Source organism: Bos taurus, chromosome 6, assembly GCF_002263795.3.
Source record: "Bos taurus isolate L1 Dominette 01449 registration number 42190680 breed Hereford chromosome 6, ARS-UCD2.0, whole genome shotgun sequence".
Taxonomy (NCBI): Eukaryota; Metazoa; Chordata; class Mammalia; order Artiodactyla; family Bovidae; genus Bos; species Bos taurus.
Genome location: NC_037333.1, coordinates 90612001 through 90629725, shown reverse-complemented (window position 1 = coordinate 90629725; position 17725 = coordinate 90612001). Strand labels below are relative to the sequence as shown.

General features: G+C 37.2%; 1 protein-coding gene across 2 annotated transcripts in view; it reads right to left on the bottom strand.

The window, feature by feature from the left end:
* Window positions 1–17725, bottom strand: part of USO1 (USO1 vesicle transport factor) — an 81185-nt gene that overhangs the window by 12156 nt on the left and 51304 nt on the right. The window contains exons 9-17 of one of the 2 annotated variants that reach the window (XM_005208071.5): window positions 17098–17276; window positions 10253–10393; window positions 7877–7965; window positions 7344–7498; window positions 6717–6928; window positions 5045–5065; window positions 1094–1204; window positions 644–762; window positions 327–508 (exon numbers count right to left, since the gene is read on the bottom strand). In XM_005208071.5, the coding sequence (XP_005208128.1) occupies window positions 327–508; window positions 644–762; window positions 1094–1204; window positions 5045–5065; window positions 6717–6928; window positions 7344–7498; window positions 7877–7965; window positions 10253–10393; window positions 17098–17276 (1209 nt within the window). 2 annotated transcript variants of the gene reach the window in all.

The window sequence follows — 17725 nt, the reverse complement described above, 5'->3', positions numbered from 1 at the left end:
GGAAGATTGCCTGGAGAAGGAAATGGCAACTCACTCCAGTATTCTTTTCTGGGAAATCCCATGGACAGGCTACAGTCCATGGGGTCGCAAAAGAGTCGGGCATGACTTTGCAACTAAACAACAACTGCATGAGAGATCAGAAGTCTTCTTTCCAATCTCACTGAGTGCCCACAGTCCTTCAGTGGGCTACAGAGCAAGAGCTAAAAAAAGATACTTTTACTTTTAGGCTTATCATACAATCAATCTGCACGCATCCAGAATATACATATAAAATAAAATCATAGGTACTTTTTAATGAATGTCAAGAGGAACTCTTGTCGTCTTACCTTCAAGTTCTTTTACCAGTTTTGTAAACTCATGATCAAATATCATGTATTCTGGACTGGGGAAGTTTGGCTGGGGTTTCTGAGACGCTCTGGAATACAGCTCATGTTTGCTAATAAATCCTAGTTTCTCTATGAAATTCTCTTTGCCAATCCTCTTCTCTATCAGTTGTTTTAGTTTCTCTCTACAGAGATAAGTATATTGAGATGCTTAAAAAGTCATAACAAAACAGAAAAGCCTGGTCTACATTATGCTTTGGCAGAAAAAAATTTATCATTATCTACTGATGACATCAGCAAATCATTTTCCCCTTACTTACTTCATATAGGTCTCGAGAGAGTTATCATTGAAGTAAATTGAAATGCCCAACAAGAGAGCACATAAGCCTTGGACCAACTGTTCCTCTTCTCCAAGATTTTCTGCAATTTGTCCTGTAAGCTGAAATCTCTGTTAAGAAAACTAATGGTTCATAATATCAAGAATACTTCATTTTACAATTTGAATCTGACATGTATTTCATGTAAGTTTCAACAAGAAATTCTATACGCAAGCCAAGAAAACATAAAACAGTGGTATACATGTACACACACCCCCCCCCACACACACACAGCTTAAGCAAGCATCATTATCACCTTAACCGTTTAAAAATCTGCAACATAAAGAGAATGCAAACATTTGAGGCATGGAGCTACCTCTAATTGAGAAGAAGAAATAGAAAAGATAGAAAAGATAAATACTTATATGCATCTTACTAAAACATAAAGGATACAAATGGAACATTGGCTGAATTGTGAAGAAAGTGTGTCACTGCAATGGGGCAGTTGCTAAGCCAGGTACAAAGCAACATTAGTAATCCAACTCTTGTCTGTATTTTGCTTCCCTGCAATAAAGCAAGTTAGCAGAAATCTTTTTATGCTTTTCAAACTTGAAGTTGCCCTAAGATCCCTCCCCATCTACATAAAAAGACATTTAACATCTTATAAAAGATGTGTCAGGAATCTGGATTTTAAAAATTGAACAAGAAAATGCACTCTTGTGTCCTCTTTGGACTGCACTTCTGAAACAGAGAGCATAAATTAGACTTGATCCATGTTTATAAGCATATACCAGGTTATCTAAAATATTGCCAGTGGAAAACCTGATATGCTCAGGAAGAAATACATGATGTGGATGCTTATAATTTATCAATCTTAAAACGCTTTAGCATAAATTTGCTGGCAAATTTAATATGCTTCAATAAGAATTAAAAAAAAAAAAAACTAGTTTCTAATAAAAATACAAATTCTACCTCCTTCAAAAAAATATCAAAAAAAACCCCAAACCGCAAAACCAAAGACATAATCTCCTGAATTGTTTAGTTAAATTCCATTAAAGAATATATTTCTCTAACAGGAAAATAATTAAACCATGTTACAAACTCCTGAGAAATGCCAAATAATGAGAAATCACAAGCATAATGGAGAAGAAAAAGATTTATTTAAATTAGCTAAGTGCCTCAAACCCCTAACTAACTATACTGCTGCTAATATGTTAAACAATATTGGAAACTAGCATGTCCATCAACATTACACTTTCCTAAATTTTCATACAACACATTTATATCCCTTATATGAGGTATTTTCTTAGTTCCTAATATTCAGTTCAGTCGCTCAGTCGTGTTCGACTCTTTGCGACCCCATGAAACGCAGCATGTCAGGCCTCCCTGTCCAACACCAACTCCCGGAGTCTACCCAAACTCATTCCATTGAGTTGGTGATGCCATCCAACCATCTCATCCTCTGTTGTCCCCTTCTCCTCCTGCCCTCAATCTTTCCCAGCATCAGGGTCTTTTCAAATTAGTCAGCTCTTCGCATCAGGTGGCCATAATATTGACCTTGCCCAAATTATATTACATAACCTGCATTTCTGTTTAAGCAAAACAAAACTTGCTTGAAAGAAGATAATGGAAATTAGCACAATAATGCATTACTTTGGGAGTAATTTCAGAAAATTTCCAAAATACAACTGTTTAAAAATCAAGACAAGGGATGGATACAAAAGCAACTATTACTATGTTTTGAAAAATTTCTATCACTCACCCAGACTATTCTAATTTCATGAACCTTAATGGCAATATCTTGGCCTTTCTATAATCTTTTTTCAAGTACATTTAATTAAATTCAAATCAGACCTCTTCAAATGCCAAGTAAGCATTAATTAGCATGATTTAGTTTTTACATAAAGCATTAGTTTTACTTTTTCCTTGCCTTTATGTCATTATTGTGTCCACAGTATATCTTCATGTTACCCAGGTAAACTGAAAATAAAATTTATTATGGGAATACCATTTGCAGGCACCAAACATACTGACATTGTATACACAAGGGCATTCTATCAAATCACTGACTGATGTCTGAGTAAACAAAAATGGAATTAGGTTCAATTTTGAAAAGTATGTCCTTTGGGGTCTAGCTGAAGGTTAAAAAGAGCAAAGTCAAACATAACTGGTTAGAACCAGGTAGAAGACAGAATGGAACACCTTGTTTATTAAAGCAACAATTCTGATTAGGAATGAGCCTAATTAAAACTGTATATGTACACTGCTATGTGTGAAATAGATAGCTAATTGGAAGCTGCTGTATAGCACAGGGAGCTCAGCTCAGCTCAATGCTGAGATGACCTGGGCACGGGGGGCGGTGGGACGGGGGAAGTGAGAGGGATGCTCAGAAAAGGAGGGGTATATGAATACATATGGCTGATTCATGCTGTTGTACAGCAGAATTGTAAAACAATGATCCTCCAATTTAACAAATTAAAAAAAAAAAAAAAAACAGGAAAGAAATTCAACCAGAGTAGTCATGGAGGGCTCTTTTTATTTAGAAATGAAAGTTCTAAACATGTTCTCATCAATAGGATCATAACAATAATAACAAAATGTTAATTTTTTAATATATGATTTAGAAAAAATAATTCACTGCTCTATCATGATGTCATTTAATTATAGTGACGCTAACCACTATTAAAATCTCTCTCTCCTGGACTTCCCCGGTGGTCCAGTGGCAAAGACTCCGACTACCAACGCAGGGGGCCCACGTTCAATCCCTGCCTGCTGCAACTAAGGGTTCATATGCCACAGCTAAAGATCCTGCCTGCCACAATGAAGATCGAAAAGTCTGTGTGCCTCAATTGAGATCCAGCACAGCAAAAAATAGAAAAAAACTCTGTTATCAATTATCTCCCACTGTAAGAAACAACCAAAGTCAAATATTTTTACATGTTGACAACATGGATGTACTCAATCTACTACTGGAATTTTTTCCAGCTTGAAAAAATAAATAAATAAAAGTATCATTAAAGGGAGCCTTAAAAAAGTGGGAGAGGCTAAAACTGACCAAAAATCTTAGTTTGTTAACTAGTGAAAAATGCTCTCTTTTTTTAGGGGGGAAAAAAGCTCTATCTAAACTAAAAATGTTTCAAAATACTGTTGGAACCTTTATCTATCTGCAAATACTTCTGCCTACCATTCATAAATTGCATGATGCATTTGAATTACACATCTACTGCAAAAAAAAAAAAATGGCTGAGAATTATTTCAAATCTTGTTGCAGAGAACCTCAAACATTTCAGAAGAAATAAAGTATCATTCCTAAAAATACATTAATAATAAAAATATGTAAAGTTAACATTTTAAACAACTAGTGTTTAAGTACTAAAATGAGGTTCAAGAGTATTATGATCAGATTTACTTCCTAGTGGTGGCCTCTGAAGACAGAGAATAATAGGAAAGGGACTAGATGGAACTTGTGGGATTATGAACACTATGCTGCACATTTTGTCTTGGGTGGGGGTTACAGAAATATATTCAACCATGAAAATCATTAGACTGAACACTTAAGGTCTGTGCATTTTACTGTATATAAATTATACTTTCCAAAATTTCCCTTTTAAATGAATGACATGCACACTTATAAAATTCTTTACTTAGTATTGAAAATTCTGACAGCTAAAGCTGCCATATCTGTGCATGAGGTATTAACACACGTTAAATCATGCTCATACACAAAGATACAACTCCCAAAAGAACCTCAGTTATTAGTATCCATGCTGCATAATTGAACACATGCCCAAATATGGAATTAAAAGTACACACTTTTTGGCCAAGTGTCCCAGAAAACAGATCAAAATCAAACACAAATCATACTCTCCCCTAGCACACATCAAAAACGAATCCCGAAATGGTAGTGTAGCACATACATAACACCCAGAATAACTCAAGATGTTTAAACTCTTTCAAATCACAAATTTATACTTACTATTGTATATTTTCAATAACTTATATAATAGAAAAGTAACATATTCTTTCATACGCTGATTAAAAACAAAATTTTTAACTCTTAAATTTTACTACCTCTGAAATGGTTTCATTGGAAATAAAGCAGCAAGCTCGGGTGAAAAATCACACCAAAAACCCCAAACCAAGGAATTCCAGAAAGTGCAAGCATCCCCAGAGGAAGCACAAGGAGAGCTTCAGATGCTCACTCCCACAGTCCTTAGTAACACCACTACAGTACCCAGAGAGAAACCCGAGAGTCACGGTAGAGATTAACTTGCTGACACATACAAGTGTGAGTAGGATGTAACTTCAAACAAGCAGTTAAAAAAAAACAATTAACAAAACCCAAGACAAAGAAAAAGGCTGGCTGTAGGAGGAAATGCCTAAGCCCAAACAAGTGATACATACCCGTCGGTTGATCTTATCGCCCTGCAAATTATACATTAAAGATTATTTGAAAATATTACTGCTTGAGAAAAATGTATACCCAGAAAAATCCCTCAAATACAGTCTCTCTAGCAACCCAAGCCAACAGTTTGGAACAGGAAGATCTAATCTTTTATTATACCAACGTATGTACATTTTAGAGGAGAAAGGCTAATTTTACAGCACTGTGATTACTTCAAAGTGGGAAAACACCACTATCTTTAGGATTTCTCATTATGTGTTAGTTAGAATTGCAATGTTAGAGCTAACTATGTGGTGATGATGGTCAGACAGTTAATTACTATTTGGCTTAAGAAAAGCTGTTAAACACCACTATATTTAAAATAAGTACCTAATAAGGACCTACTGGGAACTCTACAGGGAACTCTACTTAATATTCTGTAAAAATCTTTATGGGAAAGAATCTAAAAAAGAATGGATATATGTATAACTGATTTACTTTGCTGTATACCTGAAACTAACACAACATTGTAAATAAAATATACTCTAATACAAAATTAAAAAAAGAAAAGCCGTTTTCCATACACAGCAACAAGAGATAAACAAGTATTAAATAAATAAGACTATGAATACTCTGGAGTACTTCTAAAAATCACTAAGATAAATAATAAAGATAAAGCAGGCTTTCAATCAAAGTACACCGATTCTAAATAACAAAGAAAGAGTTCAACTCTCTTTGCACTAGCTAATTTTTAAGCCTTAATTTATAACTCCCTATGGATGGTACTGATGTTTCTTTAAAAGCTCACAATAAAACAATTCAACAAGTGCGGCAAAATTAAAAACTGAGAAGCACTCCACATATCATGGGGAAGGAATAAGATAATACCAGTGGATAGAGCAATTTTAGACTTATGGACATTTTCACTCTCCTTGAATGATTCTGAATGTCTATGACTTTAAAGTTTTGCTTAAGCATCAACCTGAATCATTAAACAGCAAGGCTGGCACATGTGGGCAAATCAACTAAATATAGTAAGGGATATTCCTAAATATCAATCCTTTAGCATTCACATTTCAATGAAGCTTCGATACTTTTATTAGGAGTCTAAAGGAATGCAAACATCTTACGTTTATTTACATCTCACTAGGTAAACTATACGCCTTGGGGTTCGGAGGATTTGAGAGCTCACAAACATCAAGGGGTATGTATACTGTTTAACTATATAAGCAATGGATTGGTATTTTATTTTTGTTTTCTGAATGGAAGATCAATTGCCCTGGGAAGAGAAAGAGCAAGGTACACAGCTATGAACCACTTTATTCTATTCCCTCTCATACACTGATCCGAATTCAGCTATTGAGCAGTAAGAGAAATTATTATGTGGATGATATAAAAAGAAAACAAATTCCCCACCTCAAAAAAAAAAAAAACAACCCACCAACTTTCTGTACAGAACATGTGTTTCCATCCTGATGCAGACCTTATTCATTATTTGGCAAAACCCCTGATAGGAGTAGTATTTCCTGCTTTCTCTCCACAAAACCATTTCTTGTAACAGTGAGCTAATGAGCAGTCTTTGCCTTGTTTCCTTTCCATCTGCATCTACTAAGGACAGCCTTAAATCCTTGTGTCACTGACATCAAAATGAAACTTCCCACCCCCTCCCTAGAGAAATCTTGGTCACTTTACCTGTGAAAGAATGTTGGTGCACTGCTGCAGCAATGAAACTGGAGGATTGCCGATACTTGTAGCAAGTTGAACCCTGAGCAACTGTTCTTTCTGGGTAGCGTTTTCTTGCAAAGCATGGGCAAGGGCCACGGCAGCACACCAGTTTGAAAGCGAATCAGTAGAAAATAAACCTCCGCATAACAACTGACCAGCTGAGACCGTATTGCCTGTTGCTACAAAGGTGGCAGGCAGATAACAATAAGGTGAAAATGAATTATGCTGTTTCCAAACACACAAAAATAGTATGAAATAATACTTAAAAATCTGTTTATTAGCAGTATTAAGTAACACTTTCAAAAGTCTGTTTTTACAAAATAAAATTTAAAAGATGACAAAAAAGTATCTTGAAAGGAAAGTAGCAAAACAAAGAAATATTAGAACACTTCAGGCATCAAACTGATGATGGTATATTCCAGAAATTATGACCTTAATTAAAAACTTCACTTCTAAAACAAATTGAGAGGACATGTTATATTTTAAACATTACATTACATACTAATATTATACATTTTAAATATCTACTGCACATTTATTTTTTACTATTAAAAGATAATTATTTATTTTAAAAGTTAGAATTAAATTATTTACCATCAATAGTGGAAGGCAGAAGTGTTGACACAATTTCTCCTTGTCCTTTCTGATTTTTATATAAGAAACACTGGAAACAGTAGAGAACAGCACAGCGTAATACAAATGGCTGCCTTTCATTAACCATGGACATAAGAAGTACTACGATGGCTGGTCTGTTGCATTTAAAAAGAAAAGAACAAAAAGAAATGTTGCAGTCTACGTACATAAATCAATAGCTAGTCATTTTTGTTGACTGAAAAGCCACAGCCAGAATACCAGCAAGTTAACTATTTTCATCTCCATTTCACAGAAAAGATATCTGCAGCTGAGAGAAATGAAGTGATCTGCTTGCTAAGGCACACAGCTAGGAAGTGATACCCGAGTACAAATACACAGGTTCTGAAGACTGGAAACTCTTAAAATACCAACATATTTATCTTGTCAGATAATTTCTTATTTCAAAACACAGGACTGAACTCCTTAAAAGAATAAGACGTGCAGACAAGATATACTAATTCGTCTGCGGGATCTCAGCATTTCTCTTTTCCTACCTTGGTGGGTTTGAAGGTGCATTTACAGAAGCAAAGTAGTCTTGGTTTACTTGGCAGCCTCGAATAACTTCTGATACAGTATTAATGGTCTGTAATGAACATGAGTGGAGAAGAAAATTTAGAGAAAGTGAGTTGAAGGAAAAACCCTGTTTTTAAAAGAAGAAAATGTTACATTCTTTTGCTTTTTGCTTTTAAACAACAAAACTTAGATAACAAAAATGTCAGTTATAGCGTTATAATCTTGTAACACTTTTGTGAGATTATATTTTAAAACACTAAGCGCCTCCAACTAAAAATAAACTTGACCACATGCATTTAAAATCTCAAAAAAAAACTAAAATTAATAATATCCTCTAAGAGACAGACTATTTCTACAAAGCAAGAAAAAGGATGCTTAAAAATAAAATCAGAGAACATATTTAAAATGCAACAAATTACAAATTCAATTTAAGGATGAGGCTGAAAAAAACCTCCAAGTAAAAAGAATAAAAAGACACTGGGTCCAGAAAGTCTAATAATCTATTAATAGAGTTCAAGACACAGAAAACAGGAAATTGTCAAAGAACACATAAAACTTCCTCAGAACTGAAGTACTTATGTCTCTAGTTTGAAAGGGCCCAATAAGTACTAAAATTTAGTGGGGTTGAGAGGTAGAGTCTGTAATACAGCACCTCATCAGTAAATTTCAGAAACAAACCAGAAAGAAAGATTCTAGAGAAAGAAAGTGGGTTATACAAAAAGACTCAAAATGGCTTCAGACTTCTTAGTAGCAACACTGGAATAATGTTCTGAAAGTTGAGTGTTAATGATTTCCAATTCTGAATTCCATACCTAACCAAATACTAGATTAATTCTGAAGGTGGAGGAATGACATGAAAAAGCTAAAACCAAATTATCTTGCCATTCACCCCCTTTCAAGAAGTTAAGTAAAATAAGATAATGAACCAAGGGGTGGTAGAAAATGACACAGAATCTAGATAACCAAGGGATCCCCTGGGGGCTCAAACGGTAAAGAATCCACCTGCAATGAGGGAGACCTGGGTTTGATCTCTGGATTGGGAAGATCCCCTGGAGGAGGGCACGGCAACCCATTGCCAGTATTCATGCCTGGAGATTCCCGATGGACAGAGGAGCCTGGTGGGCTACAGTCCATGGAGTTGCAGAGTCGGACTTGACTGAGCGACTAAGCATGGCAAAAGGATCATTGCTGCTGCTGCTGCTAAGTCGCTTCAGTCGTGTCCGACTCTGTGCGACCTCATAGATGTCAGCCCACCAGGCTCTGCCGTCCCTGGGATTCTCCAGGCAAGAACACTGGAGTGGGTTGCCATTTCCTTCTCCAATAAAAGGATCATTAGACAGAGTGAATCAAAGTCCCAGGATAGGGACTTTCCTGGTGGTCCAGGAGCTAAGACTTAATGTTCCTAACGTAGGGGGCCCAGGTTGAATCCCTAGTCAGAGAATTAGATTCCACATGCTACACACAATGAAGATGCAAATAAATAAATAAAAGGTAAGTTCCAGGATAAGAGCTGTGTGACAGAAGAAGGGAATAAGCAGCCCATATGGGAGCAAGAGGATAGGGAACTTCCAGAAGGCCTGAAGTGGGGAACATACTGTTAAGCACATGACAGTGTTAATATGCATTGATAGAAAATCAGTAAAATGAAAAAGAATATTATTATAACTCAGGAAAGAAAAAAGATTATTAAAAAAAAAGTATGGGGCTCTGTTTGGCTTAGCAAGAAACAATACTGGAATAGTGACAAAACTATAAATTATGATTATCAATTTAAAAATACATTACTGGGGTGACAGGAGGAAGCAAAGTGGGACGGTTATATAGGGGGAAGTGAGGCTTAGATAGGAAGGAGGGAGTCCAAAGATAGTTTTTCTTATAAAACTTTCACTACTATCTGTATTTTTAACGTTTAAAAATTAACATGTGTTAATTTGAGAAAAGAAATTTAAATAAACCTTTTTTTCCTTCAAACTAACTTCTTTTTCTTAATAGGTAGGAAAAAGAAAATGCGATATGTCAAGGAAAAAGAATTTATTATTCTATGAATAAGACTCATGTCTGACTTGACTAAGTCATACTGTTCTCAAAATTAAAAATATAAATTATTACTGTGCACTCCTGTTGAATACAATAAAATTAACAAGAAATGTTCTAAGCGTTAACATTATTTACGTGCTATTAAACTTGCGGAATGAATACACCTTTTGGAATTGCTGCTAATTATACTTTATAGCGTCAGTAAGGAATTTAATAGACAAGAATGGTTAACAATTGCTGCTTTTCATTCAGCTGATATCTGATTCTTCCTAGGCTTCCTGATTTCAGCTTCCACAGAGTACTGCCATCACGTGGTTTACCTCAGTCAGGATATCAGCAGGAACTCCAGTGGCCATTAGAATAGTACAAAGCTGCTGCAGTAGGCCACACTGGAACATAGCTTTTTGGCAGCTACTGGTAGCACCAGGAGGGTTGTTGGGAGATACTAGTACACGAACAAGCTGCAAAAGAAAGAGAACACAAAATCTGTCTTTTAGAGATTTGAAAAGTCTTGAGACGAATTTGATCTATATGAATAGAAAACCTGTGTAATGGATTCCCCAAACTGCTCAGCCAGATCTACAGCATGCAATGCTTTGACAGCATTTTACACACACTTCTTTCAAAATTGGTGTGAAAGTGTTAGTCACTTAGTCATGTCCGACTCTTTGCCACCCCACGAACTGCAGCCTATCAGGCTCCTATATCCATGAAATTCTCCAGGCAAGAATACTACAGTGGGTTGCTATTCCCTCCTCCAGGGAATCTTCCTGATCCAGGGATCAAACCTAGGTCCCCACACTGCAGACAGATTCTTTACTGTCTGAGCCATCTCCTCTCAAACCCTGTCACTGCTTAATCAACTAAGTTTTTGTACTACCCCGTGCTGTCATTTCCTCAAGGGGATCTTCCCAACTCGGGGACTGAACCCACACCTCCTGCATCTCTTGCACTGGCAAGCGGATTCTTTACCACTGCGTCACCTGGGAAGCCCCATCAAAGTCCTAGATGGCATCTTTTCCCAAGAGAAAGCTGTTTTATCTGCACTGGAAATCTGTTGCTTTGTGTAGCCACCTTCATTAACTTGCTGCAGCTTCTACATCAGCACTTGTTTCACCTGTGTTAATACTTCTATGTTATGAAGAAGACGACTTCTTCCCTTAAACCTCATGAACCAACTTCTGCTAGATTCAAACTTCTCTTCTGCAGCTTCCTTACCTTTCTCAACCTTCATGGGATTGAAGAAAGTTAGGGCTTTGTTCTACAGTAGCCTCTGGCTTAAGGGAATGTTATCACTGGTGTGATCATCTATCCAGGCCACTAAAGCTTTCTTCACATTAGCAGTAAGGCTGCTTCAGTTTCTCATCACTCATGTATTCACTTATTCTTTCCTTCAATAACTCTTCCTCTGGATTTACAATTTGGCTAACTGGTACAACAGGCCTAGGTTTCAGCCTATCTTCATTTTCAATATGCCTTCCTTACTCAGCTTATTCATTTCAAGCTTTTGATTCAGAGTGAGAGACATCCGACTCTTCCTTTCACTTGAACAGTTAGAGGCCACTTACAGGCCACTGTAAGGTTATTAACTGGTCTAATTTCAACACTTACATCACAGCAGTTAGGGAGACCCGAGGAGAGGGAGACAGGGAATGGTCAGTTAGAGGAGCCGTCAAACACACACATTTATCAATCACGTTGTCCATTTTACAAGGGCGTGATTCGTGGTGCCACAGAACAATTACAAAGACCACTGATCACAGATCACCATAACAAATAATAATGAAAAGGTCTGAAATACTGTGAGAATTACCAAAATGTGACACAGAGACATGAAGTGAGCAAGTGCTGGTGAACAAAAGCTGACAGACTTCGCTTGGCATAGGGTTGCCATAAACCTTCAATTTGTAAAAAGTGAAATTATCTACAAAGCACAATAAACTGAGGTATACCTGTATTTAAAGCAAACAACAAATTATGTGTTGTCTTTCCCATAAATATTTCTATATGCCTCCGATAAAAAGATTTTAAAAATATAATCATCATGCCATTATTATACCTAACAAAATCAACAATAATTCCTTATGTAAGTGTTAGTCGCTCAGTCGTGCCTGACTCTTTGCAACCTCATGGACTGCAGCCCACTAGGCTCCTCTGTCCATGAGATTTTCCAGGCAAGGATACTGGAGTGGGTTGCCATTTCCTTCTCTAGGGGATCTTCCCAACCCAGGGATCAAACCCGGGGGGAAACCTAATAATTCCTTAATGTCATCTAACAGCAGTTGGGTATCTGGTTCCAAACAGGAAAAGGAGTACGTCAAGGCTGTATATTGTCACCCTGCTTATTTAACTTCTATGCAGAGTACATCATGAGAAACGCTGGACTGGAAGAAACACAAGCTGGAATCAAGATTGCCAGGAGAAATATCAATAACCTCAGATATGCAGATGACACCACCCTTATGGCAGAAAGTGAAGAGGAACTCAAAAGCCTCTTGATGAAAGTGAAAGTGGAGAGTGAAGAAGTTGGCTTAAAGCTCAACATTCAGAAAACGAAGATCATGGCATCCGGTCCCACCACTTCATGGGAAACAGATGCGGAAACAGTGGAAACAGTGTCAGACTTTATTTTTTGGGGCTCCAAAATCACTGCAGATGGTGACTGCAGCCATGAAATTAAAAGACGCTTACTCCTTGGAAGGAAAGTTATGACCTGCCGGGAGCTGGCGAGAGGCACTCCACTCATGACAAAGGTCATGAGGAAGGAGGCTCGGCATACGCAAAGGTGGGATCGAGCCTCAGGAGTCCCCCTGGATATTCTCGAGCATCTACCCCCAAAAACCAGAGTCTGCCAACTTTTTGCTTTGTGCTCTCACCTCTGACTTTACTGGGGGCTGTCCCCCACCACCATCTCGCTCTCTCTGACAAAGAGTTAACTTACAGCTCCAATTAATAAAGTTCCTGGGCATTAGGAGTGTTTAAATCTAAACCCCTCATATAGCTCTTTAACTCGCCTGACAAGTTTACCCGGACTCCTACAGCTATGCATACGATTGTTTACAGTCTCTCAGTCTTGAGAGGCACGGGAAGCTTAAGATATTCAAATAGTTTAGAGCCTCTCAGAGAGTTAGAATAAAACTGTCAGAATAAAACTAGTAAAAGATTTCATTGATGAGCCAATGCTTGCTGCCAAGTTTCCACATCCCCTGTATTGTATCCTTGAATGTGTATTAATTAATATTGTTGGTATGTAGAAAAAATAAGTAGTGGCCTTGGTGTTAGCAACTTTACCCTTAAGGTAATAAATTCTTTCCTTTGTTGTAAACCCACTGTACCTCTGCCCTATAGGAATGCAACTTTATCTAACACCTTCGGACGATGGCGCCAAACCTTAAAATAATTACTCTTAGAGAAAATAAGTCAAAATAAGGTTGACAAACCTTTGTCAAGAGTCATAAATGTTAACAGGCCTTCTGGCCAGAAGGTGATGTAAATCACCTAAACCATTTGTATACGATAAATTTGCAGGAAAGAAATCCTGGTTTTTGATAAGGATCAAAGACTGCTGACTTTGCATGATTTCACATCCCCTATTATCCTCTATATGTAACTTAGGGTATAAAAGCCCCAGTTGAAAATAAAGCTACGGGCCTTGCTCACCAAAGCTTGGTCTCGCCATGTCATTCTTTCTTTTCACATTCCGGCTGAGTCTCCATCTGGAGCATGGAGGTCCTCTGCGATCATTTATTTGCCTGGGCTTCTGAGACCCACTCAAGAAGGTGTCTAAGGTGGGGCACCTTCCACTATTTGAGAGGGCGCCTGTGGCCTCCATGGTCAGAGCTAACCTGGTGTCACAGGCTATATTGATTTTCCACGTAAACCAAGCTACTCAGCCTCTTTTCTCCACTGAATTTTCCTACTGAGCTATCCTCATTCTATTACTCTTTATATCTTCGATGAATATTTAAATAAGTTGCCGACGCCATCTCCCCTTCGAATACCCTGGATCAGCCGAGGCTGGACCCCGGCAATGACCAACCTAGATAGCATATTCAAAAGCAGAGACATTACTTTGCCAACAAAGGTCCGTCTAGTCAAGGCTATGGTTTTTCCAGTGGTCATGTATGGATGTGAGAGTTGGACTGTGAAGAAGGCTGAGCACCGAAGAATTGATGCTTTTGAACTGTGGTGTTGGAGAAGACTCTTGAGAGTCCCTTGGACTGCAAGGAGATCCAGCCAGTCCATTCTGAAGGAGATCAGCCCTGGGATTTCTCTGGAAGAAATGATGCTAAAGCTGAAACTCCCGTACTTTGGCCACCTCATGCGAAGAGTTGACTCACTGGAAAAGACTCTGATGCTGGGAGGGATTGCGGGCAAGAGAAGGGGATGACAGAGGATGAGATGGCTGGATGGCATCACTGACTCGATGGATGTGAGTCTGAGTGAACTCCGGGAGTTGGTGATGGACAGGGAGGCCTGGCGTGCTGTGATTCATGGGGTCGCAAAGAGTCGGACACGACTGAGCGACTGATCTGATCTGATCTGATCTTAACTGATGCTATAAATAATCACATTTCTAGATAACAAAGAAGTAGGAGGGATGGCTGAAGAAAGAGGTAATACTTATAACAATAAGAAAATAAGTGAAGAACTAATAGTTATATTCAAATATATTATAAATATGCAAAATATCACAAAAAATTGATTTATATTTTCCCAGAGAGAAAAACCAGGGGAAGTTTGTAGATGTTATATCCAGGCAGATTTTGACTCATTATATAGATTACGCTTTTTACAATTAGAACTATCCAACAACAAAAAGGAGTCTCTCATTAGGTAATGAGTTTTCTGAGCGTCAATGGCAGTATCGGTCCAAAAAATGGAATAGAAGGGATTCCTACAGGTAGAAATAGTCATGAAATTATCATTCCAGGAAAAAATTTAAATGTTTCACAACTAAAAAAATTTCAAAAAGATGCTTTCTTCACATTTAATTTAGAAATTTAAATGAATGATCCTCAAGTGGATCAATTTCAATTTTTAGTGGCTTAGAAGTCTATCATAACTGGGATGATGAATAATTCCAGTTAGGACATATATATCCAAAAAGGATTATTTATCACCATTTACAATGCATTTTCATTTGTTATATAACCAAGAACTTGAAATATAAGCAACCCTAAATATAAGCAATAAAGCTATCAAGAAAGCCTTCTAATAGTTTGAAAAGCAGAAGATAACCTGTGGCCTGTGAAGCTATGAAATACATCAACTACTTCATCTTTGAATGGAGAATACACTACAGTGAATTAAACTCAGTTTCTTTATTTTGAAGTTTATGTTCTTCAATAACTACTATCTAGTTTATTCACTTTCTAGAAGAATACTTAAAGAACTAACTTACTTCTATATATAACTGCTGCTGCTGCTAAGTCACTTCAGTCGTGTCAGACTCTGTGCGACCCCATAGATGGCAGCCCACCAGGTTCCGATGTCCCTGGGATTCTCCAGGAAAGAATACTGGAGTGGGTTGCCATTTCCTTCTCCAAGGTGTGAAAGTGAAAAGTGAAAGTGAAGTCGCTCAGTTGTGCTGGACTCTCAGCGATCCCATGGACTGCAGCCTACCAGGCTCCTCCGTCCATGGGATTTTCCAGGCAAGAGTACTGGAGTGGGCTGCCATTGCCTTCTCCATATATAACTAGAATACTGTTTTTCTGTTTATATGCAACATTCTATTCTAAATTTTTTTTGGTAAAATAGTGCTTTACTTATTATCAAGTGACTTTCTTGTTAACAATTACTTTTTGCAAAAGTTAATTCTTTAGGTAGTACCCAAAGCTATAAAATATGAGTAAGCTCCTCAAGCAGTTTAGATTCTCACTCTGGAAGGAAATATATATGTAACTGGTACATCATGAGAACACTTCATTTTCTCTAATCACATTTTGAAAATCATTTTTCTAGAGGAATTTCCTTTGTTAAGAAGGCAGTGTTGAGCAAAGATATCAACTTTACCACTGGGACACTATTTCTGAAACATTAAAAACTAATAGCCTTGAAATGTGTGATACTGACATGTAAAAATAGAAACAATGAAATTGGGAATATCAACAGATTCTGCCCATGTTCTCCTGTAAAATAATTCCCTAACAGTTTTTAAGGCATATTCTAAATAGGCTAACTATAGTTTATTATCCAAACTGGGACACTTCTGAAGTGAAAGAGGACACGATTAGTAATTACAAAGTGAATACTGACCTGGTAAACTGGGGCATGTGGTCACCCTGATTATCAGTCAACCCTACGTGGGAAACTCCCAGAGAAGGCAACAATATGCAGATTCTAATTATCAGTCTGATTAACCACCTAGTTTTGAGGAACACGACTTTACGAACACAGGGACACTCAAAGACCCACAAGAATCACTAGAGAGTAAGTTAGGAAACTGGTATAAACTTAAGGGTCTGGACAAGAGGGATCAATAAAGGGATAAACAAGTAAAATACTTTAAAAATGTCATAATTTTCTGATACAGAATTCATTTGGGATCCTACTGTCTTCAGTTTTATTATCCATCACCACCAAGCTTTCACCACAGAGCTTAAATGAAATTACATGTGACTTGTTAACTTAATTTGTATTAAACATAAAACTCAAGACTATTAATCTTTGAGGGTAGGGACATCATCATCCACTTCCAAGCATCCAGTGTCTGACTCTCAGTGAATGTTTACTGAATGAATTTCTATGCTGAACTTAATATTCTGAATACTAAAATTTATGATATTAGAACCTTAAATGAAGAAAGTAGATTTAAAAAATTCAACTTAACAAGCTAACTTATTATCTTCTAGTGCAAAACCTATCAATAAACTATATGTTTGGATGTGCTTTAAAATAACCCAAAAAGGCAAGAGAGGGGAATAAAAGATGAAACAGTATTGTCAGATGTTAACAGTTATTGAAACAAAGCGTATGTGTGGGAAGTAGGGAATCTTTATCTCTGAATATAACTGCAAATCTCCATATCAGAACGTTCTTACTTTTTTTTTAAAGCCCACCTGAAACCAATTCAACATCCTGGATTGACCAAAGGCAAGCCATTTTTTTTTCTTTGAAAGGATTGTTGTCAAAATTACCAAATTTATGTCTGAGGACAGTGTACCTGTAACATTAGGTGCAGATTAGTCACTTTCTGTGCAGACCAGCCAGAATTTTCATCTCCAACTTCAAACCAAGGTTTCATACGCTGAATATATGAGCCTTCTTTAAAAAAATTTTGATTGGAGTTGTTGTTTTTTAACAAGTTTTGGAGCAGAATCAGACAATCTTCTACGACTATACCTGGAGAAAGAATGTAAAACACAGGAATGTGAAGGCTGATAGAACCTGAAGGAAAATTCAATCCCCAAACATTTTAAAAACAAAAATCTCCGTGCACAGCATCTCCTCAGCATGCACGGCAGTGAGCCTGCTCTTCCTCAGGTCCCCCAGGGATCTCTTGACTTCTCTTTTTGACTAGCCACTCATCTCAGTAACTCACAGTTTCTTCACATTCAGCTTACACATCATTTCTTCAAGAATGATTAGTGAGATCCAATGACTAGGTTAGGATCACCAGCTATATGCTCTCACAGTAGCCTGCTCCTTTTATTATTATGTAGCATCTGTCTTCTCCACTAGATTATAATTCATGAAGACAGGAATTTGTGAATATCCTACTTACCTCTGTATCCTCAGCAGATATAGAGATAAGACATCAGACATATACAAGGTAAAGTGAAAGTGAAAGT